The sequence below is a fragment of the Clinocottus analis genome, unplaced genomic scaffold, assembly GCF_023055335.1.
Source record: "Clinocottus analis isolate CAN_PGR_092001 unplaced genomic scaffold, fCliAna1.0.p SCAF_8, whole genome shotgun sequence".
NCBI lineage: Eukaryota > Metazoa > Chordata > Actinopteri > Perciformes > Cottidae > Clinocottus > Clinocottus analis.
Genome location: NW_027176240.1, coordinates 2,951,840 through 2,978,464, shown reverse-complemented (window position 1 = coordinate 2,978,464; position 26,625 = coordinate 2,951,840). Strand labels below are relative to the sequence as shown.

The 26,625-nt window shown below is 43.9% G+C and overlaps 3 protein-coding genes across 7 annotated transcripts in view; 1 reads left to right on the top strand and 2 right to left on the bottom strand.

Annotated features, from left to right (window-relative positions):
- itsn1 (intersectin 1 (SH3 domain protein)) overlaps positions 1–13,013 on the bottom strand; it is a 41,552-nt gene extending 28,539 nt beyond the window's left edge. For all 3 annotated transcript variants that reach the window (XM_068568351.1, XM_068568352.1, XM_068568353.1), the window contains exons 1-13: positions 12,809–13,013; positions 7,679–7,740; positions 6,484–6,570; positions 5,949–6,012; positions 5,681–5,841; positions 4,620–4,814; positions 2,839–2,917; positions 2,581–2,681; positions 2,436–2,499; positions 2,200–2,337; positions 1,586–1,671; positions 562–701; positions 187–309 (exon numbers count right to left, since the gene is read on the bottom strand). In XM_068568351.1, the coding sequence (XP_068424452.1) occupies positions 187–309; positions 562–701; positions 1,586–1,671; positions 2,200–2,337; positions 2,436–2,499; positions 2,581–2,681; positions 2,839–2,917; positions 4,620–4,814; positions 5,681–5,841; positions 5,949–6,012; positions 6,484–6,570; positions 7,679–7,706 (1,266 nt within the window). In that variant the 5' untranslated portion in view covers positions 7,707–7,740; positions 12,809–13,013. The remainder of the gene's footprint in view (positions 1–186; positions 310–561; positions 702–1,585; positions 1,672–2,199; positions 2,338–2,435; positions 2,500–2,580; positions 2,682–2,838; positions 2,918–4,619; positions 4,815–5,680; positions 5,842–5,948; positions 6,013–6,483; positions 6,571–7,678; positions 7,741–12,808) is intronic.
- A 977-nt stretch (positions 13,014–13,990) lies between these two features.
- cryzl1 (crystallin, zeta (quinone reductase)-like 1) lies at positions 13,991–19,088 on the top strand. Of its 2 annotated transcripts, XM_068568587.1 has the most exons (13): positions 13,991–14,158; positions 14,564–14,641; positions 15,085–15,157; positions 15,259–15,303; positions 16,036–16,104; positions 16,338–16,471; positions 16,562–16,673; positions 16,781–16,801; positions 17,283–17,381; positions 17,477–17,589; positions 17,719–17,824; positions 17,925–17,970; positions 18,599–19,088. In XM_068568587.1, the coding sequence occupies exons 1-13, from the start codon at positions 14,096–14,098 to the stop codon at positions 18,693–18,695; spliced, it is 1,056 nt and encodes a 351-aa protein (XP_068424688.1). In that variant the 5' UTR covers positions 13,991–14,095; the 3' UTR covers positions 18,696–19,088. The 2 variants fall into 2 exon arrangements, with proteins under 2 accessions (XP_068424688.1, XP_068424689.1); XM_068568588.1 differs by lacking the exon at positions 16,781–16,801.
- setd4 (SET domain containing 4) lies at positions 18,134–26,569 on the bottom strand. 2 transcript variants are annotated; one of them, XM_068568585.1, is made up of 13 exons: positions 26,493–26,569; positions 25,860–25,974; positions 24,987–25,082; positions 24,817–24,854; positions 24,401–24,489; positions 22,578–22,817; positions 21,778–21,837; positions 21,140–21,269; positions 20,878–21,052; positions 20,681–20,759; positions 20,082–20,162; positions 19,814–19,937; positions 18,134–19,673 (listed from the first exon to the last, which is right to left on the bottom strand). In XM_068568585.1, the coding sequence occupies exons 2-13, from the start codon at positions 25,948–25,950 to the stop codon at positions 19,506–19,508; spliced, it is 1,371 nt and encodes a 456-aa protein (XP_068424686.1). In that variant the 5' UTR covers positions 25,951–25,974; positions 26,493–26,569; the 3' UTR covers positions 18,134–19,505. The 2 variants fall into 2 exon arrangements, with proteins under 2 accessions (XP_068424686.1, XP_068424687.1); XM_068568586.1 differs by having other exon boundaries at positions 25,881–25,974.
- Positions 26,570–26,625: the final 56 nt, after the last annotated feature.

Here is a 26,625-nt window from a genome sequence, read left to right as displayed (position 1 = left end):
TTCAGTGTACGCTAAACAAGCCATCCAATGTCGGAGTGTTAATCCAGGTCTCGGATATAAAAGAGGGCAGAGAGCGGCCTTGAAGTCGTCTGCAGCAGTTTAATCGTCACCTCAAAGCATAACTCCTCCAATTGAAAAAAAAAAAAAAGAAGCAGAAAGCCGGTCATCATATTTCCTCCTTCGTACCTCTCTCCTCTCTATCTCTTTGCGTCTCTCCTCCTCTCTATGCCTCTCCAGCTCTCGCTGTCTCTCCAGTTGTCTTTCTAACTCGTGTTGTCGTCTCCTCTCCTGCTCCAGACGCTCACGCTCCTGAAAAAAAACACACAAACAGACACACACGCAATGAGCCGGCAGACCAAACGACTCCATTATTCTCTACGAGGTCGACCCCAAGCGCTTTCATTTCCTGAATCGGTAACTAACCGATTCATTTTAAAGACAAGGGATGCTGGGGTTATTTCCAACGCAAATATTTTACCGCTCGGATACACGAGCCATCCGCCAGAGACGATGCAAATTTTTTTCAAAGGCCCATGGTGTGGAAATGAGTCAAAATCTCACCTTCCTCTCCAGCTCCTCTCTCTCCAGCGTGGCCAGCCTCTCCTGCTCTTTCCTCTGCAGCTCCTGCAGAGCCTGACGTCTCTTCTCCAACTCCAGGTTCCCTCGCTCAAAGTTCTCCCTCTTCTTGTCCTCGAACGTCACTGAGAAGACACAAAAAGGGGGAGGGAGGTCGAGTATGAACAAGGAGGAGGAAGACGTAAGGGGCGTCGTCTTTCTGGATCTGCTTAAGGACCAAGAAGTAAACATTTAACTTTCATGCTTCATTTCTTCTTTAAATTGTTATTATCATCTTTATGTGTGATTCATGTATCCATCTGAAGTTTCTTATACACAGATATGATACAAAGATTAAGTGGCTCGTACGCATAACAAAATATGAGAATAGCGGAAATTTATAGTAAAAAGCCCCAAAGCCCAAAAGACAAAATGTATTTTGTGTGTTTTCTTTCCTTGTGTCCTTTTTGGCCAGACGCATGGTTTGTTTTTTGTATTTTTTTCTTACCTTTTGAGTGACGTATTTTTCTGTTGTAGAAATAAATAAAAGATCAAGTATAAAAAAAAATAAAGAAGCTGGACGGTCAGATTTGGAGGCGGAGCCACGTGTATGTCTGACTCTCTCTTTCTTTTACTTCACAGCAGCTCCTCATCTTTGTTTGTATGAGCGTGACGGCACTTTCCCAGTCAAGTCAAATAAGTCGCCGGGCACAAAAGTGTTAGAAAAAGGTAAAAGATCAAAAGGTGGTGACGCGTCTGGTGGGAGAAGAGCGCTCAGATATGATTGCAACAACAAAGTGTGAACAAATGTTCTGCTTTATTTCAAACCTTCCCCATGAGCGTCAGCGGGAGAAGCTGATAGAAAACAGCCTGGAAGTAAAAGTGGATCTGAGTGGGAGAAGCAATGGCTTCATGGTGCGTGGGCAGCTGACCGGTCGCAAAAAACATTGCAGAAGTTTCTCTTACAAACAGTTTGCTTGTGAAAAAAGATACTAAATAGATAAAAGTAGGATGTTGAAGCGAGCGTCACCTGGTAGCTTCTTGTCCAGGGTCTCCGCCTCCTCCTCCACTTCCTCCTGGACGCTCTCCGACTGAACACTGTCACTACGCACGCGCCTTTAAAAAGGGCACACAAACACACATAAATATACACACTATCAAGTTCCCGATATTAACCTTTTGGAAACAGTGTGCATAAATCCTCCTGCGCCAATTTTAAGTCTCGGCATGCCCCATTCAGACAATCTTTTGGCATTAATATATGTAATTTTTCCATTTTTGAACCGAACGACACAGTTTTTTGACTGAAACTCCTTCCTAACAGGACAATACTTTGTTTTATTGTGATTTATGTTGAAGATTCTGATTCTTTAGGTCCAAATCTTTCCAAGAAGGTGTCTTATTGACTGCCCCAGGAGGCATTTTTGGGGAATTTGGCTCACATCATGCTGGATGTTCATAGTTACGATCAAAATATCTTTTAAAAACCGATTTTTTGGTAGATTACATTTTTTTCACCAAGACTTTGCTGAACAAATACATAAAATAAACACAAGTATTGGAATCAATTTGGGGTTCCTACGACGACTCAAACACAGGGATATATATATATCGATATGCACGAGTATTTATAACAGTATTCACCTGAAAGTGGGCGGGAGGTAATCTGGCGGTAACACGGGGGGCAGCGGTAAACCTGACATGGCCATATCGATGAGGTGCATGGCTAGGATGAACTCCTCGGCGGTTAGCTTTCCATCCTGGTCGATATCGGAGAGACTCCTAGAGTAGAAAAGAGTCGGGTATTTTTAAAAAAAAAAAAAAGACTGATGTCTTTATTGGACTCATTTTTGTTAAAAGATGAATTTCACTGTGCGGACCATATCGTGGCCAGCTGGCCCTGAGGGAGACTGGACTGCATCAGGATAGTGCGAGCCTGAGGACCTAATAGAGAGAGAGAGAGATATTAACACATACAGAAATATCATCACCAATATTGACATGTCAGAGTGTGTGTGTTTGTACCTGTGAGGTGTCCACTCATCATCTTGTCGTGGGAGTTAAAAAGCTGTCTGTACTTGAGCCTGGAGGACTGAGGAACGGCCCAATCACAGGGCGGCAGGACACTGCGACCAGCAACAGAAAACAAAGAGCAGAGAGTTCAGCGGCGAGACAGAAACACAGACGGATGTTTTCAGTTAACCGATGCAAAACAAGACCGAAAGACAAGATAAGGAGATGTCAGTGTATACATATATACACAGTTCTGATAACGTGGCCTACCTCGTCGTGTCTAGGGACGGACCCTTCTGCAACTTGGCACTGGAGCGGTTAAACGACGCCGACTTGTTGACAGAGGGAGCTGAGAGACGCAGGGAACAGCAGATTTTAGGCCAGAACTTCAAAAACAGCTCGTACACGTCGTCAAGTTCAGTCACACTCTGAGATAAGACCGAGAAGCATGAGGAGAGGCCGTGCGATGCCTCGTCCTTTACGTCAGCGGCCCCCAAGCCCCGGTCCGTGGGTCGGTTGGTACCGGGCCGCACAGAAAGAATTTTTTTTTTTTTTTTTAGTTTTAAAAAAAAGAAAAAAAGTTTTATTTTGAAGGGAAAAAAAAGTCAGAAAAATGTTTTATTTTGAAAAAGGACCGGATACAACCATCTGTGCGTCTGAGCTTCTTGACACACGTTACCCCAAAAACGAAACTTAAAAGTCTGCTTTAACTTTGCTGGTATTCTGGTCTAAAATCACGGCAGAATATCCTGAGATCGCCAAAAAAAAGCTCTGAAATCTGCTTTCATTTCAACATCCTGTCTTTGTGAAGCGGGATTGAGGATAAGCAGTAGACCGGACATAAAGGTCTAAGTTAAGGAGTAGACCGGATATAAAGTACACACGTCGAGTGTCTCCCATCACATTGACCTCTTCAAAACATCCTGTCCAAACCTCAAAAAACGGCTTATTTAAAATCTCACTCTGTGCGACGGGGGATTAATATTTAGCGGGGCTCATTTCACTCGAGAGAATAATTTACCGCCATTCTCATTTCTTCTGCTATTTTCAAGCATGTGATTACGCTCCTCCGCACATATTTTACATCCGTCTTCTCCCTATCGGCTTCCAAAGGGTTCCTCCCGTCATTAAGGTACTTTCTCTCTCTCAAATTTGGCTGGATACAACGTGATTGAATTCATCATCCTTCGGGTGTGGCCTCTCTTGCGGGGGGATTAGGGCTGAAGAAAAAAAAAAAGGAGCTGGAGCTTGACACGACGGAAGAAGCGCCAGTCGGAGGGTTTAGCTCTTGATACCCATGAGGCGCGTCCGAGTTCATTTCAGGTCACGGTGCATATGGGGCGTTTTACGGGTCATGATATCACCTCACACACACACACTAGACACTACAAAAGACGGCGGCCCATTATCCCTCTGTTCTCTATCTTTCACCGCGTATCCTGACTTTGGGACGAAAGGACGGGAGAGAGCCGACGCTTGAGAGCATGCTAACTCTCATGCTAACCTTCCAGCCCTGGGAATCGAACCCGGGCCTCTCTCGCTGGGAGGCGACAGCGCTAGCCGCCCCACATGTCAGCCAAATCATGGCAATTGTGAATATCTCTCTTGACACCAACTAATTCTCAATGTGTCAATGCAAACGTACACGTAAAAGATAAAAGGGTTATCGGGGGTGATTGTATTTTTTTAGTTTAGTTTTTCTGCTTCTTTTTTTCTGTACTTCATTATTGTCTGACAAACCCTCAGTTTTGTATTTATGTTTAATGTTAACATATCAAAAGGAAGAATTTTGACATGCAAGTGACCTACAATAAAAAAGTAAGGACCTCGAGCATCCTTCTGTTGCACCCCGCTCCCTATTTTGTTGCATTTCAAATTATTCACCTTTGTATTTTGTCTCTTTGGGATATATGAAAAGAAAAAAAATGGATTTGTTTCCTCTGCCTCTAAAAGAAACTGATCCTGCTGCTCCGATGAGCAGATAGTCGGTAAGTATGAACGCGTTTATCCAGCTCAGAACTGAAGCTTCGTCCACGGCGGGTGGCGGTTACCTGGGTGGGAGAAGCCTGAGATGGGCTGCATCATGCCGGTGGGAGGGGCTCCGTTGGCGATGGGCGGCGGGAGGGGAGGCGGGGCCGACGAGACGAGCGGGGGAGACACGCCGACGGGGAGGGGAGGCAGAGGGAGAGGAGGCACGCCCGACAGAGGGGCCGAGAGGGGAGGCAGAGGAGGCATAGGAGGCATGGCTGGAGGGAAACACAGAGGAGAGAGAGTCACGTTAATATTTATTATTATTCAGAGGAGCATCAGGACGCTTTACTGAGAGAGAGAGAGAGAGAGAGAGTGAGAGAGAGAGATGAAGAGTGAGAGAGAGAGAGAGAGAGAGAGAGATGAAGAGAGAGTGAAAAAGAGAAGGAGAGCGATAACGATATAGGAAAGAGAGTGAGAGCGAAAGAGAGAGAGATGAGAGAGAGATAAAGAGAGAGCAGAGAGAAGAGTTAAAGAGTGAAAAAGAGAGCGATATAGGAAAGAGAGAGAGTGAGAGAGTGGAAGAGAGATATAGAGGGAAAGAGAATGGAGGAGAGAAAAAGAGGGAGAGATAGAGAGCGATAGCGATATAGAAAAGAGTGAGTGAAAGAGAAGCGAAGAGAGAAAGAGGAAGAGTGAAAGAGGGAGAGAGAGGGAGCGATATAAGAAAGAGAAAGAGGGAAAAAGATAGAGTAAAGTGAGGAAGAGGGAGAGTAAGAGTAGGAGTGAAAGAGAGAGTGGAAAAGAGAGAGAGAATGAAAGAGAGAGGGGGAGAAGAGAGAGCGAGAGAGGAGTAAAAGAAAGCAAGCGTTTCCCTGGATGACCTTTGTAAAACAAAAGAGTGATGTCATCCTCTCAGCACATCTGCATGTTTTCAAGACACAGTTTTATTTTCCAAGAACTCGTGAGGAGAAGCGGCCGTCACATGGAACGACAGCAGCGGATTACATTTCTGTTTCGACAGTGAACTGTGAGCAGCGCGTCGCTGCCGAGGAAGAGCGAGATCAAATCATCATCATCGTCAGCTAACAATGAAAAACATCACAACCTAAAAGTTCCCGCGGAGCCGCTTTTGGCGTCTTACCAAAGCCGCCCTGCGGGGGCAGCGTGAGCGGGGCGGGCTTCATGCTGGGCGGCAGCGCCGGGGGCAGCGGGTGACCCTGGAGCTTCAGCTTGATGAGCTTCATGGCGATGGAGAACTCGTGGATGTCCATGCGACCGTCGCTGTTCATGTCAGCCAGAGCCCTGAAAAATGTAGACGAGAGTTTGAAAAAAAAAAACGACGCATATTCAAACTTAAATATTGAACTTATTGTTTGTCCGTCTGTGAGCTTGGTGAGACTTCCACTCACCAGATTTGGGCCAGGATGGGAGGCGGCAGACCCGATTGAAGGAAGAAGTTCCTGGCTTGGTCGCCTGGGCAGAGAGAAGAGAAACAGGATGTGACATCACAGGGCGAGGCCGGGAAAAAAAGAAGAAAAGGACGCTTTAGATCGTGTGGAGAAAAGCCAAAGCTCGTTAAAAAAATACATGAATATTAAATCTTATCTTTAGGTCTGAAGACATTACACATGTAGTACAATACTAGTATTAGATATGTAGTACTAGTATCAGACATGTAGTACTAGTATCAGACATGTAGTACTAGTATCAGACATGTAGTACTAGTATCAGACATGTAGTACTAGTATCAGACATGTAGTACTAGTAGGATACGGTTCTTGCTTTTGTGATCTAGATTCAGTTTTCTGTACCACACATCCAAACACTAAGGACCTCGCTCATGTCCTCATCTCACCTTCCACTGTACGGGTGTGTGTGTATATATGTGTTTGGGCGTGTGCGTGTGGTAAAGAGTTAGACACACACACGGAGAGAGACAGTTACCTGTGATGTAACCCCCGGCAGTTGGCGAGAGGCTGAGAAACTGCTGATCATGTTTGACTCTCTCATCCACGGAGATCAGGAACACATCTGGACCAAACCCACAAAGGAAACACACACACATTAGACACACACACACACACACACACACATTAGACACACACACACACACACACACACACACACACACATTAGACACCAAACGCAAAGGCCAAAACAAAGCCAGACACAAACGAAGGGAGTAGCGAGCGGCATGAGAGGAATGTGTTAGTCATGAGTTTCAGTTCCTATGAAAGGACACTTGAGGAAGAGAGAAGATGAAGAAAGAGAACACGGATGAGTGGACGAGTGAGTAAGAGGCCTTTCCTTAGAAAGATGCCGGTCTCTGATCCGGTAACACGTGAATGCAATGAGACTCATCACTGAACTGACGTTGAGGTGATTCAGAGGTCTTATTGAATAACTAACCAGTTGTTTTTCTGCCTCTCTGCTCCACTAAGTCCTCCAGCTTCCACTTAGTTTTTTTTCTTCTTTCTAATCAGATTAGGTTCCACATCAGATGTTAGTGAGGAACCGATCAGAGCGGCGGTCCCCTTCCGCTCCAGCTACATCCTGAACCGGTTACTGGCAGATTAGACGTGGAGTAAATCATCATGCTGGCTCTTTAAATGACAGAGGCGGCCATTCTTTTCACTTCCCTTTGTCAGAACGAATTCTTTCTCTTTCACAATGTTCTTAAAAGAAAAAATACATATTTTGTGGCTACAGTAATCGCCCAAATGGGTCATTTCCATGTCTATCTATACCCGTCCGATACTATACAACACAATCAATAAACTTGATGCGACGCATAAGCTGTTCATTCATTCAGAGCCGAGCTGCTGCCTTGAAACAAAAGGGTTGACTTCCTGTCGTCCTTCCCATGGGACATCTGTCCGTCTGACACACACATTTGTCGTCATACGGGACGTTTTGAGATCTTTTAGTCGCCTCCACTCCGACGCTACTCTACGCGCATGAAGTGGATTTGCGAGAGCGAGCGGCTCGTCTTCTAATGCTCATAACTGCGGATTAAAAAAAGGAGCAAAGTGCCGCCGCCCATCTTGCCCTTTTTTTTTTTTAAACTCTCTCTGGCCGTCAAATACGAACATCCGCCGACGTCGCGCCTGTTTTTCAACCCCCTCGCTGACCGACTGACCTGTGAACGTGGTGGGGAACTGTGCCATGGTTCACTCGGTCTTCTTCAGCACGACACCACACCTGAAACGACACGGAAGAACAGATGAAGCGGGTTGAAGAACATTTCGCTCGTGAGGCAAAACAATGAATTAAAAAAAGCTTTTGAAAAAGGGGCAAACCAGCTGGATGCAGAAACCGCATGTTTTAAATTTGAAAAATTTGATGCAATGATGAATAAGAAATACACAATATCGCTCAATAACTCGGATGTACGGCATGTTTTATGAACCCCGTGTTTTAGCCGCGGTCCAGCAAAGCTTCGGGGAGGCGTTAGGAGGCCTGAGCATGCTAGTATTTAAAACACACTCATACACACACACACACACACACACACACACTAACTCACTTGGTAGCTGACCACAGTGAACAACAGCTTTATACCGTTTGCCCTTGTTAAAGTCCTTTCAGAGCTCCAAAATGCTCATTTCTGAATATAAAAACAGAAATATAAGATAAAAAAGTGCCCGGTACCCCCTCACATTAACACACAGCTCTGCCCCAGTAAAAGGCATGTTAATCGGATCCAGACCTGCACCCCTCACCTTCCCCCCACCCAGCATCTCTCTGGCCAGCAGACTAACCCATAATAATAATCATAATCTGACACACATTGCAACAGACCAGCACTCGGGGAGGCTGTGTGAGTGGACGTCAGAGGGATGTAAATGTGAGGCTTCGTCCCCCAGAGAAAGAAAACACAATTAAAGAGTCAATTCGAGGAGATTCTCAGAAAGACATTTTCGAAGAGTCGCGATATGAAGGAAGGACGGCGGCGTTCGGTCCACAGAGCTCAGAAACACAAACTCAGAGGCGGCTGTGAACATTTTCGCCCGGGCGGTTTCCACTGTAGAAAACAGTCCTCGGCCTATTGAAGAGTGCTGTGTGTGTGTGTGTGTGTGTGTGTGTGTGTGTGTGTGTCCCATTATAATCAGAGACAAAGTAACCAGCTTAACTAGGTCAGGCGAACAAAGCACACCCTACACAAACACACACACACACTTTCACGTCTGAGGAAATATTAAAGCAGTTGAGCAACTAGAGTTGATTTTTGGCCCTCGAACTGCTCGTCAACCGCCGTTTAGAAACTTGTTTTTTGGTGGCACTATTCAAACCAAACCGTCAAGCATCTGCTCCGGATCGTTTTTCTCGGACGAGACGGTCACACTTCAGAGGCGGCGTGACGACAAGCGAGCTAGAAAGCACGTCGCTTTTTAGGGAGCGCTGAACCGACGACTAAAAAAAAAAATCATCCCGGCATTATTCATGGCAACGGAGTCTGGTCCTCAGGTGAAGTTAAAGACCAACAATAATGAATGTAGGAGGAACAGCCAAACCTCTGATGCTTATGATTCAAAAAGTTTGGTTTTACGAGCGCCACTTTACCAAAAACACCACAGAGCAGTGATCACAGCCACGGACCAGATTTCCACCGGGTCAGAACTTCGACACAAATCGCCATAAAGTCATGAATTCTGCTGCTGGACCTAATGTGAAACTTCCAGAAAAAGTGTCACTTTTAAAGTGTTTTGCCGTGCTTTGTCGTCATCAGTGTGTCAGAGAAGGTTTCATCCCGTGTTCTCCCCGTGCACAGTGCACGTATCTGTGGGATTACTTTGTGTATAATTAGAGCGTTGATGTGACTGGTGTGTTGGTCTGTTTTCAAGGCATGTGGCAGATGCCTGTTTAAGCCCCCCCACACACACACACACACATAAACATAATACAGATTATGGTTCAGACTCATTTCTCTTACACCCCCCTTTATTTTCCTGTGACCCCCCTTAGAAATCCCCCCTTTTCCCTTCTTCCATACATGAATCTGTGAAGCTACACACACACACGCACACGCGCACACGCACACGCACACGCACTCGCACGCTCTGCCCCCGTTGGATGTCACGATGCTGGACACTTACAAATAAATTACACCCTTTATTATGCTTGTGCTGTTTTGCAATTTGTGTTTTGAGACATTGCCAAATTTCAGTGAAAAGGTCACATCGTCTCGTTCCACATGGTGTAGTTTCAGTTTGTGTTTTACCTCTGTGTGTGTGTCTGTCTGTCTGTCAACAGTCATCATTACACATTAGGATATTCTTAGGAAGGAATTGATTGACTGAAGACAAAAGCCTTTTAAATCACGTATTTAGTGATTTATAAACAACACGTTTATTGAAAAGAGAAGGCTGCAAAGATCTAATATTCAGCTCCAAACTCCAAACATATTTGCAGATGGATGTAAAACAACTTGTTGATGCCAAACGAATGAACCCCGAGCACGAGACGATGCTCAACAACTTATTTGCCTGATTTTTCCATCAGATTTACATAAAGTATTTTTTTTTTTTAAAAAGCAGGAAAATAAGAAAAAATATAATAAAGTGCATTGAAGATCCATCATATAATCAATTCATATCCCGCTGAGACACAAATGAGTCCGATCACAGAGATCAATTAGGTAGTAAAGTTTCATTTCTTACTAATTTAAAAGGCTGTAAAGTAAATATGAGACACAGGGAGAAAATCATATTTCTCATAAATCCACAATGGCCGACTTCTTCAAGGATGAAAAACATTGGGACTCGTGACCTTCCTGTCAACATGACATCATGGCAGCTGCGTTGGACAAGTTGTCAACAGGAATAAGAAGAGAAAAAAAGGGAAAACATCCAAAATGAGCCCAGAAACGCACAACACGACACAAAAAAACAAGCGCTGAAAGCTTGAGCCTAACGCAGCGCAGCGGCCATTGTTTCAGTCTGAAGTGAAGCAGAAACGACGAGTCATCAATTAGTTGATTGACAGAATAATAATTCATGGCTGATTGAAAAAAAAGCAAAATGTTATGATTTTTCATGGTGGTTTCCACCATTTTTCTATTTTTTAAAAAACATTTTCAATATAAAGCTAAAAGCAAGTCTCTCGTGACTGGTAGATTCATTCATAAAAAGGCATTATTCATATTCTCATCGTTCAAAACAATAATTTAAAAAAGGTTGAACTGATTAATCAAACTAGGACTTTGCTCACGGCCTCTTGTGTGGATGGTTACGACTACATTGGTTTAAAATAACTGCAGTCACCTCGCGTTAGCGTTCTCCCGCTCTACATACACAAACACACAACACGAGCATTTGCATTTAACACATACACCGTCTCTCACACACACTCACACACACACACACACACACACACACACACACACACAGGCCCTCCACACACCCTCTGACACTGTCCCTGAGCCCTGCGTCTGTCTCTCTCTCAAAACACATTCTTATCACACAGATGTCAAAGGGGTGACGCTCGAGAGATGACAGGACACTCACTCCGGCTCACCCTGCATCACTCCATCCCCCTCTCCTCCCGGAGTTGCTTTTCGATAGCGAAATAAGAGAAGACACCGGGCCGTGGAGGCGCTTTAAGGTCGCGTTAGCCATCTGACTTACATAAGGTCACCAAATGATATTCTCTATTAAATGATAAACCGTCTTTATACATGAGAGGAGGAAAAAAAAATACTTTTTCACAAGAGGGTCGACCGCCTCGTCCATCTTGTCCTCCCCAGCCCACACACACACACTTTTTTCATAGCTTAGGGATAACATTATGAACTGTTGGGCGTGGAGGAAAGCGGCGCCACGTCTCACGCCGTCCTGCGATAGGCCGGAACTGATTTTAAATCACGTGGCTTTAAAGGTCGTTTGAAGCGAGAACGCAGTGCCTCTCCTGAACTCAGGCGAACTTTTGAACTCCCTAAAATAAAACCTGTAGATGATTACGTGACGTCGCTGATGTGCATTTCCCGGCGTACCGGCATCTCGGAGACATAAAACAGAATGGATGACAGATATGAAGGGGGAAAAAAGCTCTATATCCGCGTTCTTTCCTGTGGGAGAGGAATGTACCAACGCTTCCAAATGTGCACATTTAACTCCACCAGAGGATTTATCTGAACTATGGAGGACTATAGTCATATGCATAGGATTAGTCTCATACACACACACACACGCACCTAAATTGCAAAGTTCAAAAGATAACATTCGGATGGAGAATGATCCACCTACACAACTCTGTATGGTTTAAGTAGTTTCATACACACATATAGACACACACACACACACACACACACACACACACACACACGTACGTACATACGTATGTTACAGTTTCCTAATTGATCGCTTCTCCATTGACCACCTGACTAACCAGTGAATCATTTAATCTGACTAAACTAAACCCTTTGCAGGATTGGCGGAGGGCGGGTCAGCAACACTGTCACACACCTGCTATTGTGAGCAGGGGTGGGTGTGTGTGTTTGCTCTGTGCAGGAGGTGCTCATGACAAACATTGCAAATGTGTCTTCCCACCCTTGAAATAAATTTCCTGGGAGCAAGAATGTTGCATCAAAGAACAATTCAGTGATTTTAAAAAAAAGGTAGAAATGTAGCACTCACTTGACATGGTGTGTGTGTGTTTAGTTTGCTTTTCCAGCAAGTGTCCCACACCTTTAAGATTGGACCAACCAGCACAAAAAGAAACATCTGAACACCTGGAAACAGCTGCTTTTTCCATTTATTTATTTTCAACACTGTACAGGAAAGGTCCGTGTATCAGCTGGTCATCACTTCCTGCATTAGTTAATTGCCCCTGGACTCGACTCGCCTGTGACACGGTGGTGCCTTGCTCAACAACCCCGGAACACATGCAGCTTAAAAAAAAAATTTAAAAAAAAGATATAACAGGTCACACACAAACACACACAGACACACACACGCGCGCACACACACAAGCCAGTGCAGATGCAGTGATTTAACGCGAGCACGCTTCGCTAACTGGCACTAGCAGTCTGGGTGGCATCGTCCTCTAATTATTCTCGCCCTGGTTTCGCCCCGCAAAACACACACTATTCTTCCCACGTCCTCGGCGGGGGTGTTGCCGCAGTTGTGGGTTTACACCGGGGTTTAAAAATAAAACACACATACACAAAAAAGATACGCTTAGCCGCGCCAACGTCTGTTTCCCCGCAGCTAGCAAATGAAAGCTAACGTCAGTGCCTCCAACGCCACACTCACTTCGCTCTGCCCCTCACCTCATAGTTCAGCGGCCATCGTGAAACACGGGAGTTTAGTCGCTCGTCGCGTTGTCTTACGTGACCCACGAGTCGGTGGATTTCCGTGCCGAGGTGTGCCTTTTATCGCCACGACAAAACAAAAAAAGAAGAAGAAGCTCTCCCGTGGTTTCGAAAATCCAGACCGATTGAGGGACAGCTGGAAAATGGGGTAACGCTTCTTGACGTCTCGCGATATGTGGCGGTTGGTGTAATGTTGTCAGTTGTAATCTCGCGAGAATTTGAGGCAGCAACTCGGGGGGGACGCTGTTGTTAAAAAGGATTAGTGGCGCTCCTGCCGGCCCGGATGCTGTTTAGTTTTTTCCTAAAAAATACCAACACAAATTAAAATAAGAATAACATGTTAATCAGAATGGTAAAAAATTAAGGTAAATACAACAAAGCGACCAAAGATAGATGCTGTTTGCGCCCAGAAAAAAATATTCACAGTTGTATAATCATATTTTGGAAATAATCTCTTTCTGAATGAGCATCAGGATTGACACATTACAGAAAACAGAGCTTGATATATATGATCCACCATAGCTAATATTATATTGGTTTGGTTTAGAGAGAATAAAAGAAAAAGATTAAGCTAAAAACATAATGACATTATTAAGTAATCCTTGAATGAACTTTATTCCTGAATTGATTGCATATGATTGCAAATACAAAGCGGAAGTGATGAGGTATGATTCCTAAATGTGGATGATATATATATATATATATATATATATATATATATATATATATATATATATATATATATATATATATATATATATATATATATATATATATATATATACTGGGAGATGATGGTTCCCTCACTTCACATGGCAGTTTTACTTTAAAATTCATTATAAAGGTAACATTTTTCTTTGCATTAGTATAGTTATTGTACGGTACTCTGAGAGTGTTTACACATAACTTGTTTGTAGTACTTTTATCTGCACTTTATAATATATTTTAAATTCTATTGTACAAATTATTGGACAAATCCCTCATATGTGTAACATACCTAGCAAATCAATGGTTTTGATTCTGATTTAAAGGTGCAGTACTCCACCACATCCGATAGATGGCGGTGTCGTGGCGTTTACTAATACAAATGTAAGCAACAAAGAAGAAGAAACAGAAGAAGAACAAGAAGAAGAAGAAGAAGAAGAAGTCAGCTGACTCAAGCAGGAAGTGGAAAAGAGAAATATTAGGAGTTCATGGATACACGTTGAGGACTATTTATTATCAAGAAGGTTTAATTGTGACGTAATGAAAGGTTTGTACTGCCGAGCTGCGACGGACGCAGAGCCCAAGTTCGTCATTCAGGAAACGGTGAGTTTGCGTTTATTTCCTGCACGCTGTCACTGGCAGACAGACGCGTTATTATCATTATGAGCATAATAATTACATGACGACACACAACAACACAAACTCACCTGCACGTGTGAGCCTGTCGCTGCACCTGCAGTCCAGAAAACACACGGTGACGTCATGAAGCCTCTCACACTGGGAGGCTGAACAAAATACACTTTATTAAATATTGGCTACATTTCTAATTTATAGTTTTTATAAATGTCACCACCGTGTTTTGGAGGAAGGAAACGCTGCATGTTTCATTGCTGCTGGCATCAGATGCATCTACACTGTCTGCCTGACAATCCTTATATGTGTGTCTCTTTTATTTAAATGATATTTATCTTATAAAAAAGGCTTTTATATCTGTGTGTTTCCCTCCAGAGTCTCCCAGAGGTTTTAGGCAGCCACCAGGTCAGAGTCCAGGTGAAGGCATGTGGACTCAGCCCGCTGGACCTCAAGGTACCTTTTTATATTTATATTTTATACAATTATTCCTCCTCTCAGATGTGCACTCTGCACACAGGATAATAAATATATTACACTTTGCAGCCGTGAGTACAGAACAAAACAAAAAAAGATAAGGGAACTAGCTCAAAAACATCAAATAAAACAAACCAAATGACAAATAATGAAGCTGAGTTAACTCCAAAATATCTTTTATCCAGAACTTGATTCAGATCTAATAATTTAAAAGTAAGATGACCAGATTAAACGCTGTAAAAACATCAAAGATTATTCATATTTTGGTCATTTAGTCCAGCTTCTGATTCCCTTACAATCGCAGCCACGTTGCGTCAGTATTGTTCCTAACTTTCACGCCAGTAAAGGTCACTTAATTAAATAAAAAACCTTCAATACGGCCTCACCGATGTCTTCTCTCTCTCTCCCCTCTCTTCCTCCAGCTACTGGACGACGTGGGGATCCAGAGAGACTTGATTCCCGTCGGCAGAGAGGTGGCCGCAGTCGTGCTGCAAGGTCGTTCACACCAAACGCGCTTCACACCGGCGCTTCGTGACCGTTACACGCCTTTCAACGCCACTTCAATTTATTTGTTGTGTTCTTTTTTTCCTCCGCAGTGGGCGACAAGGTGTCTTTCTTCCAGCCGCAGGACGAGGTCGTAGGTACGACGTTTATATTCCTGTACAGAGGTCGTTGGGGGAAGATAAGAGGATGCGATGCACAGTGAACTGTGTGGAGAGTTATCGGATATATCTGTAATATCTGATAACTAATCATTTACTAATTATTGTCATGTCTTCTCTCTTCAAGTTAGTGTGTTGTGAATTCCGTAGAAATAGAAAGTGATATACATTTTATTTCTGCTGTGTTGTGATTCTCAGCCGTCGAGTCCAACATGTGTAACAGTGTTACGTCTTTTATTCAAGTAAATTACAAAATAAAAAGCGAACGACTGGCTGTAAAATATGAGTTCAACCCCAAATTAATTCCAATACTTATGTTGATTGTTTGTATTTGTTCAGCAAAGTCTTGGGGAAAAAATGTATATCTGCAAAAAAATCACTTTTAAAAGATATTTTGATAATAACTATGAACATCCAGCATGATATGAGTCAGATTCCCCCAAAATGCCTCCTGGAGCGTCAATAAGACACCTTTTTGGAAAGATTAAGACCTAAAGAATCAGAATCTGCAACAAAAATCACAAAGAAACAAAGTCTTGGTCTGTTAGGAAGGAGTTTCAGTCAAAAAACTGTGTCGCTCAGTTCAAAAATGGAAAAAAAGACGTATTTTATGTCAAAAAAATGTCTGAATGGGGTATGCTGGGACTTAAAGTTAAAGGTTAAACAAATGTTTCATGTTGTGTGATCTCATTGTCGACGTTCCCGTTCCAGGTATTCTGCCTCTGGACTCTTCCTTCTCTGGACTCTGTAACACCATCGACATAGATGAACACTATTTAGGTAACACACACACACACACACACACACACACACACACACTAACGCGGGTGCCATAACATGCACTATGTTTGTGCAACAAGCTGCTTTATTTAGGTGTTTCTAAAACCGCTGGACAGCCGTTAATAAAGGAGAGTTCATCCCTCTTGAAATTACGTCATCGAGGCGTCAAGAAATCTGTAAAACAACGAAATACTGAATTTTTTGAACGTTTTTTTTCTTCTTCTGTTCTGCAGTTCAGAAGCCGGAGAAGCTGAGCTCGGTGTGCGTCGCCGGAGCTCTGCGCGACGGCCTCGGCGCTCACACCGCCCTGCACACACACGCCCGCGTGGCGGCGGGGCACACACTCCTGGTCCTGGACGGAGCCAGCGTACGTTTAAAGAAAAAAGAAAAAGATTAAAATACGTGCGAGCGTTCACCTCAGAATAACGTCTCTCCGTCTTTGTTCCCGCCTCCTCAGCCTTTCGGCCTCATGTGCATCCAGCTGGCTTGTCACCACGGCGTGAAGGTTTTCACCACGTCTCACTCGCCGCAGCAGCACGCCTTCCTGGAGCAGCTTCGGCCGAGCGTCGGTACGTACGGCCTCGCTCCTCTTTCACTTTTTCTTCTTTTTTACATCTTTGCATCATTTCCCGTCGTCTTTCTGCTCCTTTTCTCCTCCCCGTCACACGCTCCTCAGGCGTTCAGGATCCTTTAGTAGGTGAGATCTTTTCCTTTCCGACTTGCTTCCTTGTTGATCTTCTCAATATGAGCTGCAGGTTTGTCGCTCCGAGTGTCTGAATCCACCACAATTAGTGTATCGAATGTGTTTTAGTGACACATCTTCAAGTTTAAGTTCTCAATTTATGATTTGCTGATTTAAATGTGTAAAAAAAAGAAAGACCACACAAAAAACAAGAACTTAAATGTGAAACATTGCAAGTCAGTTTGTCATTAAGTTAATGTTACATTAAGTTATGCAACAACAAGATAAGACCTTATGAATGAATCGCTCCAAGTAAATGATGTGAATTAAAATCTGCTGCCACCTTGTGGGAAAACACCAGAACTACAACCGGCATCAAGACAGGCGTTCAGTCAGCAGGTGTGCGTGTGCGTGTCCTTCAGTGCGTTACGAACCAGATCGACTCGTGAGATAATGTGTGTGTGTGTGTGTGTGTGTCTCTCTTTGTGATGCGAAGCCAAAGTCATCCCGGTGTTTAAGGACCCGTCAGACCTGCTGCCCGCCGTCCTGGAGGAGACAGGAGGACTGGGCGTGGACATTGTCGTCGACTCCGGAGGTGAACGCGTGTTCCTGTGTCCGATTCGCACCGATAAACAATCCAACATCCTGACACCGGAACATTTTGCTGTGTGTGTGTGTGTTTGTGTGTAGTGCGTCTGCAAGAGGAGAAGTCGGATGCGGCGAAGCTCCTCCCCCACAAACATGACATCATCAGCGTGCTGGGAGTCGGGGGCCACTGGGTCACATCCCACCAAGACCTGCAGGTGAGTCACATGATCCTATTGGTTCTTTAAAACAAAATCCCTAAAACTGTTTTTAACACAGCTTGAAATGTTTTTTTTATCATCGTTTTGTGGGTTCATCCTCTTATTCGTCGCCGTGTTTCCCGACAGTTGGATCCTCCAGATTGCAGGACGCTGCACTTGAAGTCCGCCTCCATGTCGTTCCTCAACCAGGAAGTGTGGACGGCTTCGTCGGCGCAGCAGGGGAGATACCTGCGTATCCTGTTTCTTTTTGTGTCTCTTCTCGCTGCGTGTGTGTGTGTCGGTCAGCGCGTCGTCCGGTTCATGCCGTTCCCTCCTTGACAAGCTGCCGTCAGACGTCCTGAGGGACATCGTGGAGAAGATGTCTGCTGGCATCCTCAGGTAGAAGACTTTCTGTGTCACGACGCTGAAGTTTGCTCAGTGAGCAAAAGGCAGTACCAAAGATAAAATGTGCCTTTTTAAAAATGCAGTATTTCTTGGTAGAAACGCACAACACACACAGAGAAGACACAAATAAATGAGACGAGAGATGAGATGCCTCTATGTGTGCCTGCTTATATTTTAAACGTCTTTCTTTTAAAAGCAGATTCATTATTTCAAACTCAGCGTAAATGAACGTCATGAACACATGAATACAACACATTTACATGACTTTTACGACACTTTTCGGAGGGGTAAAAGTGTCCCTGGAGTTACTGTCGCAGACCGAAGCCGCTCAATCCCCAGCGGACTCGTTTTGGGCGTCACGCTCCAAAACTGAGTTCACGGCTTAAAGTCCACGAAGAGCAAAGCGCCGCACAGCGAGGACTCGTTGCACAGCGAGGACTCGTTGCACAGCGAGGACTCGTTGCACAGCGAGGACTCGTTGCACAGCGAGGACTCGTTGCACAGCGAGGACTCGTTGCACAGCGAGGACTCGTTGCACAGCGAGGACTCGCCGCGTTGCGACGTTAATCAAAACGCGCTCTCTGTCGGTCTGACTGGTTTTTCCCGTCCGTCTCCCCTTCAGACCTCAACCCGAGGAGGCGGTCCCTCTCTACGAAGCCACGGTGGCCATGGAGACTGTCCAGCGTCAGCAGAAGAGGAAGGCCGTCGTCCAATTCTGAGACGCGGCGATGGATGGACTCAAAGTCACAGGAGCCATGCGCTTCCCCTTTTTTCCAACCGCTTCATGAGAAACAAGTGTTTTTTACTTGTGAAGTGTTTGTTTTAGGGGCCTGAAACCCGACAGGAGGAACACAGGAAGACGCCACGACCCGGATGAGGAACACCCCCCCCTAGTGGTGAAGAGTCTTTTGGCTTTTGTTTCCGAATATGTACCAGTTCATACGAGGAAACTACAACTTACATTAAAAACCTGTCATTCACATTTCTTTAAGAGTCCACAACCCGCTTCATTTCACTCAATAAATACACATTTTATCGTGAGTTTAAAAACAAAAAGATGGCTGCAATCTTTGCTTCTGGTGTAAATAAAGCAAACTGCAATTTTAAGAGGATGTCGTAAAAAACGTACCGTGTGCTTGTTGTCTTTTCTAATCACTCGAGTTTCACAACCCAACGTCTGATCGGGAAGTGTACTGTCACTTTAAAACCTGAAAATCTACAGTCCCCCTCTTTCAGGGGAATCAAACCTGTGACCCTCTGTGGTCGCGGGACGTCGGTCGACGAGCAGAGCGGGAACACGGAGGCCGTCTCCCGTCACCCGAGGACCTTTCCTTTCCTCGCCTCCTCTCCTCTCCTCTCCTCTCCTCAGCCTCCCACCGAGGGAGATCCCAGAGGAGAGAGGAGGTGCGTTCGACACCATGAGAGCCCATCGGCACACATCGCTCGTATGTCACCGCTGATGCATCTTGGGAGGGGGAATTGGGGGGGACGTCCTCCCGGAAGCAGCGCCAAGATTGATTTCCGACCGATCAGGTGTCGGCTCGCGGCGTCGTGTTTGCCGCGTCGGCGCCTCTCGACGGGCCTCCCAGTGCCTCGAGGCAGCTACCCAGGATGCACCTCTCCTCCCGCCGCAGGGACTCGACCACGTGGAGCTGCTCCATGACCTGCCGGTCACACCGCCGGAGGAGATGGGAGATCTGAACACACACACACACACACACACACACACACACACACGGCAAGTTCATTAAAAACAACAGATATTAAAGATGCAGATCCATAGTTTGAGGTGTGTGTGTGTGTGTGTGTGTCTGTGTGGGCGTGCACGTGCACACACCTTATCCAGAGCCGCGTGAGAGTCTTGAAGGAGTCGCAGGCAGAGCGTCTTGGCCGTCTGGACGCTCCACTCCTCTCTCTCCTCACACAGCAGCCGGCCGAGCAACACCGGCTTCCAGAGGTGGCTGAGGAAACAAACACACACATGCGTGATAAATAAAATGAACACACCGTCAACACCGAGCCGTGACACACGACTAGACTTTAGAGCAGCGGAGCTCGCCTTTAAGCACAGATATTTTTGTGTGTGTGTGTGTGTGTGTTCTTACTAATGTGTTTGTGGAAGCGACAACAGTCTGAGAGCCGTCATCAGCCTCCAGCCGGGTCCGTCCTCGGACACGGTGAGGTCGCTGAGCGGGAGAGAGAGGAGAAAAGGTTATGCATCGAATTTGTTACTTATTTAACTTTTAATAATTTCTGCGTGCAACACGGATATTTATGGAAACCCATTTCCGCCACAAAAAAAAAATTAGGACCAAAATAAAATGTTTCTTCTTTTTTTTGGTCGTAATTTCTTTTTTTTTGTCCTAACTTTTTTTTTTTTTTTGGTTGTATTTTTTCTTCTTTTTTGTCCTAATTTGTTTTCCTTTGTTTTTTTGGTCCTAACTTTTTTTTTTTTGGTCCTAATATTTTTTTTGTGTGTGTGGCGTAAATGGGCTTCCATAGAGATGTCTCTGGACGTATTGATTCATCTATTTCAGCGTGGAGAGAACAGACACGAAGGGAAACTGCTGCTGCGGGACAGAAAACACGTTCCTTTAAACATCTCCTTTCTGGTTCTTTCAAAATAAAATACAAAAAAAGGTTTACAGACAAACTATTTAACCCAAAATAAGGAGCAACAACAACAACAACGTGAATGTCTTACTGTAGAAACTGGTTCTCTTTGAGAAACTTGATCTTCTGCTGCAGACTGCCGTCACCTCTTAAGACGTCACAGAGGAGATCTGAGGGACCACAACAACAACAACAACAACAACAACATTCACAAAGCTGACCAGACACGACTCTGTGATGCCTTCAAGAGCCGCTCCAGAGTGGGTTTCTCCCCCCGCTGTCGCTCACCTGTGTCCACGTAGACGACGCTGTCGGGGTTGTGGGCGGCGACGAATCCGTACTCCAGCATCAGGCGCTGGTTGTCGTGGGAACCGTAGTTGATGAAGGCCTGATGGTAGCGGACGGTCCCGGAAACGCTCCGGATCTCATAGCACCGCGTCACGGCGTTGAAACTCGCTTCTACCTGGGAAAAAAGTAATGATATAGATATATATTTATGGACATATATGTATATATGTTTACACCTGCGTGTACTTGGCGTGACGTTCACCTGCACGTCGGGCCGGTGGTTCAGCAGGTCCAGGAAGGGAGCCAAGGCGTAAACGTCCGGTCCAGAAAGAGAGTCGCTGGAGGGCCGAGACATGAAGACGGAGCGCGTGTTGACGCTGCACCACGCCCACCTGGAGGAGGAGAGCTGTTACATACATATGTAAATATGTATGTTTTTTCATTTATTTTTATTATATATATATATATATATATATATATATATATATATATATATATATATATATATAAAGATCTATATAAAATAAAAATTATATATATATATTTGTATTATATATATTTTTTTTTTTCTTATATAAATAATAAATATATATATATATATATATATAGTTTTTTTCTTATATATATATATATAAGTTTGTATTATATATTTATATATATATATATATATATATATATATATATTTGTTTTTGTTTTTTCTTTCTTTTATAAATAATAATATAATGTGTGTATTTATTTGATTTGTATTAGATATTATAGTTTGTTTTATTATCTATGTATATTGTGGCTACATCTAAAGGAATACAAATGGAAGTGAAAAAAAAGATTATATTCAACCTTTAGATGTGTGTGTGTGTGTGTGTGTGTGTGTGTGTGTGTGTGTGTGTGTGTCTGCATACCTCAACGCTTCATATGTCAGCACCTCATCAACGGGCTGGCTCAGGATTGGCTGCAGAGATCTGGATGAAGACACATGGGGTCACTCTTTGTGTTCACTCTTTGTGTTCACTCTTTGTGTTCACGTCTTGTGTTCACTCTTTGTGTTCACTCTTTGTGTTCACTCTTTGTGTTCACTCTTTGTGTTCACTCTTTGTGTTCACTCTTTGTGTTCACGTCTTGTGTTCACTCTTTGTGTTCACTCTTTGTGTTCACTCTTTGTGTTCACTCTTTGTGTTCACTCTTTGTGTTCACTCTTTGTGTTCACGTCTTGTGTTCACTCTTTGTGTTCACTCTTTGTGTTCACTCTTTGTGTTCACTCTTTGTGTTCACTCTTTGTGTTCACGTCTTGTGTTCACTCTTTGTGTTCACGTCTTGTGTTCACGTCTTGTGTTCACGTCTTGTGTTCACTCTTTGTGTTCACTCTTTGTGTTCACGTCTTGTGTTCACGTCTTGTGTTCTCTTCTTGTGTTCACTCTTTGTGTTCACGTCTTGTGTTCACGTCTTGTGTTCACTCTTTGTGTTCACTCTTTGTGTTCACGTCTTGTGTTCACTCTTTGTGTTCACTCTTTGTGTTCACGTCTTGTGTTCACGTCTTGTGTTCACGTCTTGTGTTCACGTCTTGTGTTCTCTTCTTGTGAATGCGTAGATGCATTGGGATGCATTTTTAAAGCCGCATGTTTAAACTTGCGTGGTAAATAAACTCTGCGCTGCCAGTTGCAGGTCTGACCTGCTGAACTGGCTCCGCTCCTCCGGGTCTCACCTGAAAAAGTCCCGATGAGCCGAGTGCACCTCTCTCACCGCCGCCCTCTGCTCCAGAGCCCGCCGCCGCACGCCGCTCGGCAGGACCGCCGCGACCTCGTCGTCGTCGAAGTAGGCGGGGCACGTGTAAGTGGCGGGCAGCGCGGCGATGTAGGGGAACCAATCGGAGGCCTCCCCCAGGTGGCGCTCGCACACCAGGAAGACGCAGAGCGCCAACAGGGGAGAGAGGCGGGGCTTCCAGCTGCGGAGGCAACGACAGCTGTTTGATTTGTGCGATGTCTCTTGTGTGCACTTTAACCCGCCTGCCGCTGTAATCCTGACCTGCGGGAATAATAAATCTCTCTAATCTAATATAATCTTTATCTGACGCCGTGCACACATGCAGACGTTCTTTCTTTGTTCAAATGATCCAGTACGTGAAGGAGAGGGAACGCAAGTCCTTCCTTCCTTCCTTCCTTCCTTCCTCCTTTCTTTCCTTCATTCCTTCCTTCCTTCATTCCTTCCTTCCTTTTCTCTTTCTTTCTTTCTTTCCTTTTCTCTTCCTTCCTCCTTTCTTTCTTTCCTTCATTCCTTCCTTCCTTCTTTCCTTCATTCCTTCCTTCTTTTTCTCTTTCTTTCTGTCTTTCCTTCCTTCCTTCCTTCCTTCCTTCCTTCCTTCTTTCTTTCTTTCCTTCCTTCCTGCCGCTGCACAACAAGCTGAGCTCTCGGAAAGCACAAAACACTTATAAGTTATTCTGTCTCTATATATTTAATATTTCAGTTATTGTGATACTTTACTGTTGTATTACCAAGTGGTGTTTCACATAAAAACAATTGGCTTTTGGGGCATAACAATTAACTTAGTAAGAGTAAATAAAATAAGGATTTCAAAAGTTAAAGAAACCTAAATAAAGAGAAGGAAGATAATACAGTAAAATATGCTAAATATTGACTTGTTAATGTGTAAAAGTTTACAGTATAGGTTCTCACTTTTAATGCCTTTTATCAGTAAAACAATGTTATCAAACGCTGGTTGTCAAATCAATCTTTCTTAATTCTAGATTGTAGAACAAAACTATCTACAAACTCTTTCTCAAGTTGTCACCATGACTGCAAATCTTATCCCTTCTGAATCTCATCCTACACACTGATTGTGTATTTTGGGTGCAGTCCAGAGGCCCCGCCCTCTCTGGAGCTACAGCTGTGTGTGTTTAACATAAAGCTCAGATTGTCACCATGAATCAGCAAATCTTTACAAACTTCTCCCACGTAGCTGTAACATTATTTACTCAAGGTTTTCTTTTCTTTTCTGCCTTAATTTGTGTAGTTTAAAATCACACATTTGCCCCAGAGGGCTTTACTAACTGTACACACTCTGATTATTCTGATTAATAATAATTATGATTTTAGTTACACATGTGCAAATCCAATTACGACAACCTCGGGGCAGACAAATCAGTCAAAGAAACTACACAGTTTCTTTGACTGAAACTCCTTCCTAACAGACTAAGACTTTGTTTTATTGTGATTTTTGTTGCAGATTCTGATTCTTTAGGTCTTAATCTTTCCAAAAAGGTGTCTTATTGACGCTCCAGGAGGCTTTTTTGGGGAAATCTGGCTCATATCATGCTGGATGTTCATAGTTAGTATCAAAATCTCTTTTAAAAGTGTTTATTTTTGCAGATATACAGACTTTGCTGAATAAATATATACAATTTGGGATTAATTTGGAATTAATGTGTTTGGGGAAAACACTTAAAAACAGGGAAAAGGAAGTCTGGAGGCACAATTGGTTCCACAGTTTGTAACGGGTTAAAACGTGTATTCGAGTACATCTGACTTTACCTCTTGATATACGGCCCCAGGTAGCTGTCCAGAACCGTTGATGTTGTGAGGAGACAAGACTCTGGCAGGGAAATGACCATCTGGCCGGGCTGACGGGGGGAACAAAGACAAAAGAGACGGACTGCAACACTCACAAAATACTAATAATGCAGAAATATTACACAACCGGTTAATCTGAGGCGTCTGATTGGATGTTTAGTTTAGTTTTCAGGTTGTTCATTTCGCCTCGAGCCATGGAGCTATCATTAAAGATGTCAACGTGGGCACCAGGGGAAAGTGCGTCACTGGATTCGCTGACAATGACAACAATAAAGCCTCAAACATGTATCCATTGTGTGATTATTAACGTCTGTTTAATGACAAACATAAAAACGGCGCAGGTGTGCCGTAGTTCATCCAGTCGGACGCAGACTCACCTTTATGCTCTCGAGGGCTTGAAGTCCTCGCCCCGTGTCTGCAGTGATCACAAAAGATACACACACACACACACACACAATCCATCAATCAAGATTATATTACACAGGTGTGGTGCAGTGAAAAGGTTTTCAGGAGAAGCTGATTGGCCGCGACGGGAGGAAGTCCGTACCGGTGAAGAGCGCCGGCCGCAGCAGCGTGGAGCTGAACCCTCGACGGCGAAGAAACTTCATCAGCCTCACGTACTGCAGCTGATGACTCAGAGAGGCTGAGGAGACGGAGCGGAAAAGAGCCGACTGAGCGGAAAACAGCTTCCAGCAGGGAAACGCAAGCGTCTGCAATCTGACGTCGCAAACTAAGAGCACATCTTTACTTAGATGTCTCTTACTGAGAGCACTTTGTAGTTTGACTTTATTAAAGAAATTGTACTTTTCTGATTCTTGTTGGTCTGAGTTTGTTCTCGCGGTTGAATATTGTAAGTCGCTTTGGGATAAAAGCGGCAGCTAAATGAACACTTTGATTCGTGTCCTGGTGCAGTAACTAATACGTGCAATATCCAGTACGTTCAAGTACGTTTCAGAACTTTTATACACATTTTTTATTCCATCTGTATATTTAATTTTTAATTTTGTTTCATTACCGTTCTGTTTATTTATATTACTTGATTTTTATCTTTATTTAATTCTGAGCAATGCTGCTGTAATCCTGTAATTTACCCACTGAGGGACTAATAAAGGATTATTTTATCTGATATGTGTGTTTTAATTTTTTTGACAATCCTTTTTAATAGTGTGTGTGTAGTGAGTGTATGTTTATATTATGTGTGTGTGATGTCTTGAGCTACTTGGATCCTGAATTTGCCTTAGGGGATCAAAAAAGTACCTACCTACCTACCTACCTACCTACCTACCTACCTACTTACCTACCTAACTACCTACCTACCTACCTACCTACCTGTATATCTATCTATCTATCTATCTATCTATCTATCTATCTATCTATCTATCTATCTATCTTATGTAAACATTTAAGAAAGCGTAAATACCGCCGTTGGATCGGTTTGTACCCGACTGGACGACGCTTTCTCGTTTCTTCCTCCTCTTCCTCGCGGCCCGTCCGGCCCGATGACCCCTCATGACCCCACCTGGACGCCGGACCACCTTGTGTTCGACAAACACACACATTCACACACAATGAATGATGCTCGTGACGTCACGTGACCCCCACAGCAATTTCATATACAACATTTGGTGTCGTTTTGAGGTGTTGGAGACTTACAGTAACACCATAACTTGCTTTTGAGATGGATAACTAATCAACATAATAAATATACATATCACCAAGCTCTTGTATTCTGTAAACACTCATTTGCTGAGCAAATACTAGAACTGTGTATCAGTTTACTTCCCAGTTTATTAGGTACACTAAATCACACTTGTCACGTGAATGCTGTACCTAATAAACTGGCTTCTGGGTGTGTAATAGTTAAACAATATATTCAGGTTTGAATGCTTTCAGTGTACGTCTGCTAACCCATTCAATACTAATATAACATGACAACGCACAGCTTAAAATCCAAAGTAAATAACCAACAAACACGTTATGAATCATAAATTAATTATAAAACGCGCCTAATTACTGTTATGAAGTGGTAATAAACGAGCACCAAGCACAATACCGAGTTATTATCTCATTTGGACGAAGTCTCGTTCCCGTACGGCTGCTCCATGGGTCAAACCCACGTGGTTAGCTTGTTTTCCTTCCGGGTATGCGCAGTAGAACTGCGCCGTTGAACGGCCAGCGCTCCTCCC

Excerpts from the sequence above, each read along its gene's own strand:
- cryzl1 (XM_068568587.1), top strand. The coding sequence starts at position 14,096 with ATGAAAGGTTTGTACTGCCGAGCTGCGACGGACGCAGAGCCCAAGTTC. Across the intron at positions 14,159-14,563 it reads AGTTCGTCATTCAGGAAACG|AGTCTCCCAGAGGTTTTAGG; the intron begins GTGAGTTTGCGT and ends GTTTCCCTCCAG. Across the intron at positions 17,382-17,476 it reads CATTGTCGTCGACTCCGGAG|TGCGTCTGCAAGAGGAGAAG; the intron begins GTGAACGCGTGT and ends GTTTGTGTGTAG.
- setd4 (XM_068568585.1), bottom strand. The coding sequence starts at position 25,950 with ATGAGGGGTCATCGGGCCGGACGGGCCGCGAGGAAGAGGAGGAAGAAA. Across the intron at positions 22,818-24,400 it reads CTGGGGCCGTATATCAAGAG|CTGGAAGCCCCGCCTCTCTC; the intron begins GTAAAGTCAGAT and ends TTGCCTCCGCAG. Across the intron at positions 20,760-20,877 it reads CGTCGTCTACGTGGACACAG|ATCTCCTCTGTGACGTCTTA; the intron begins GTGAGCGACAGC and ends GTGGTCCCTCAG.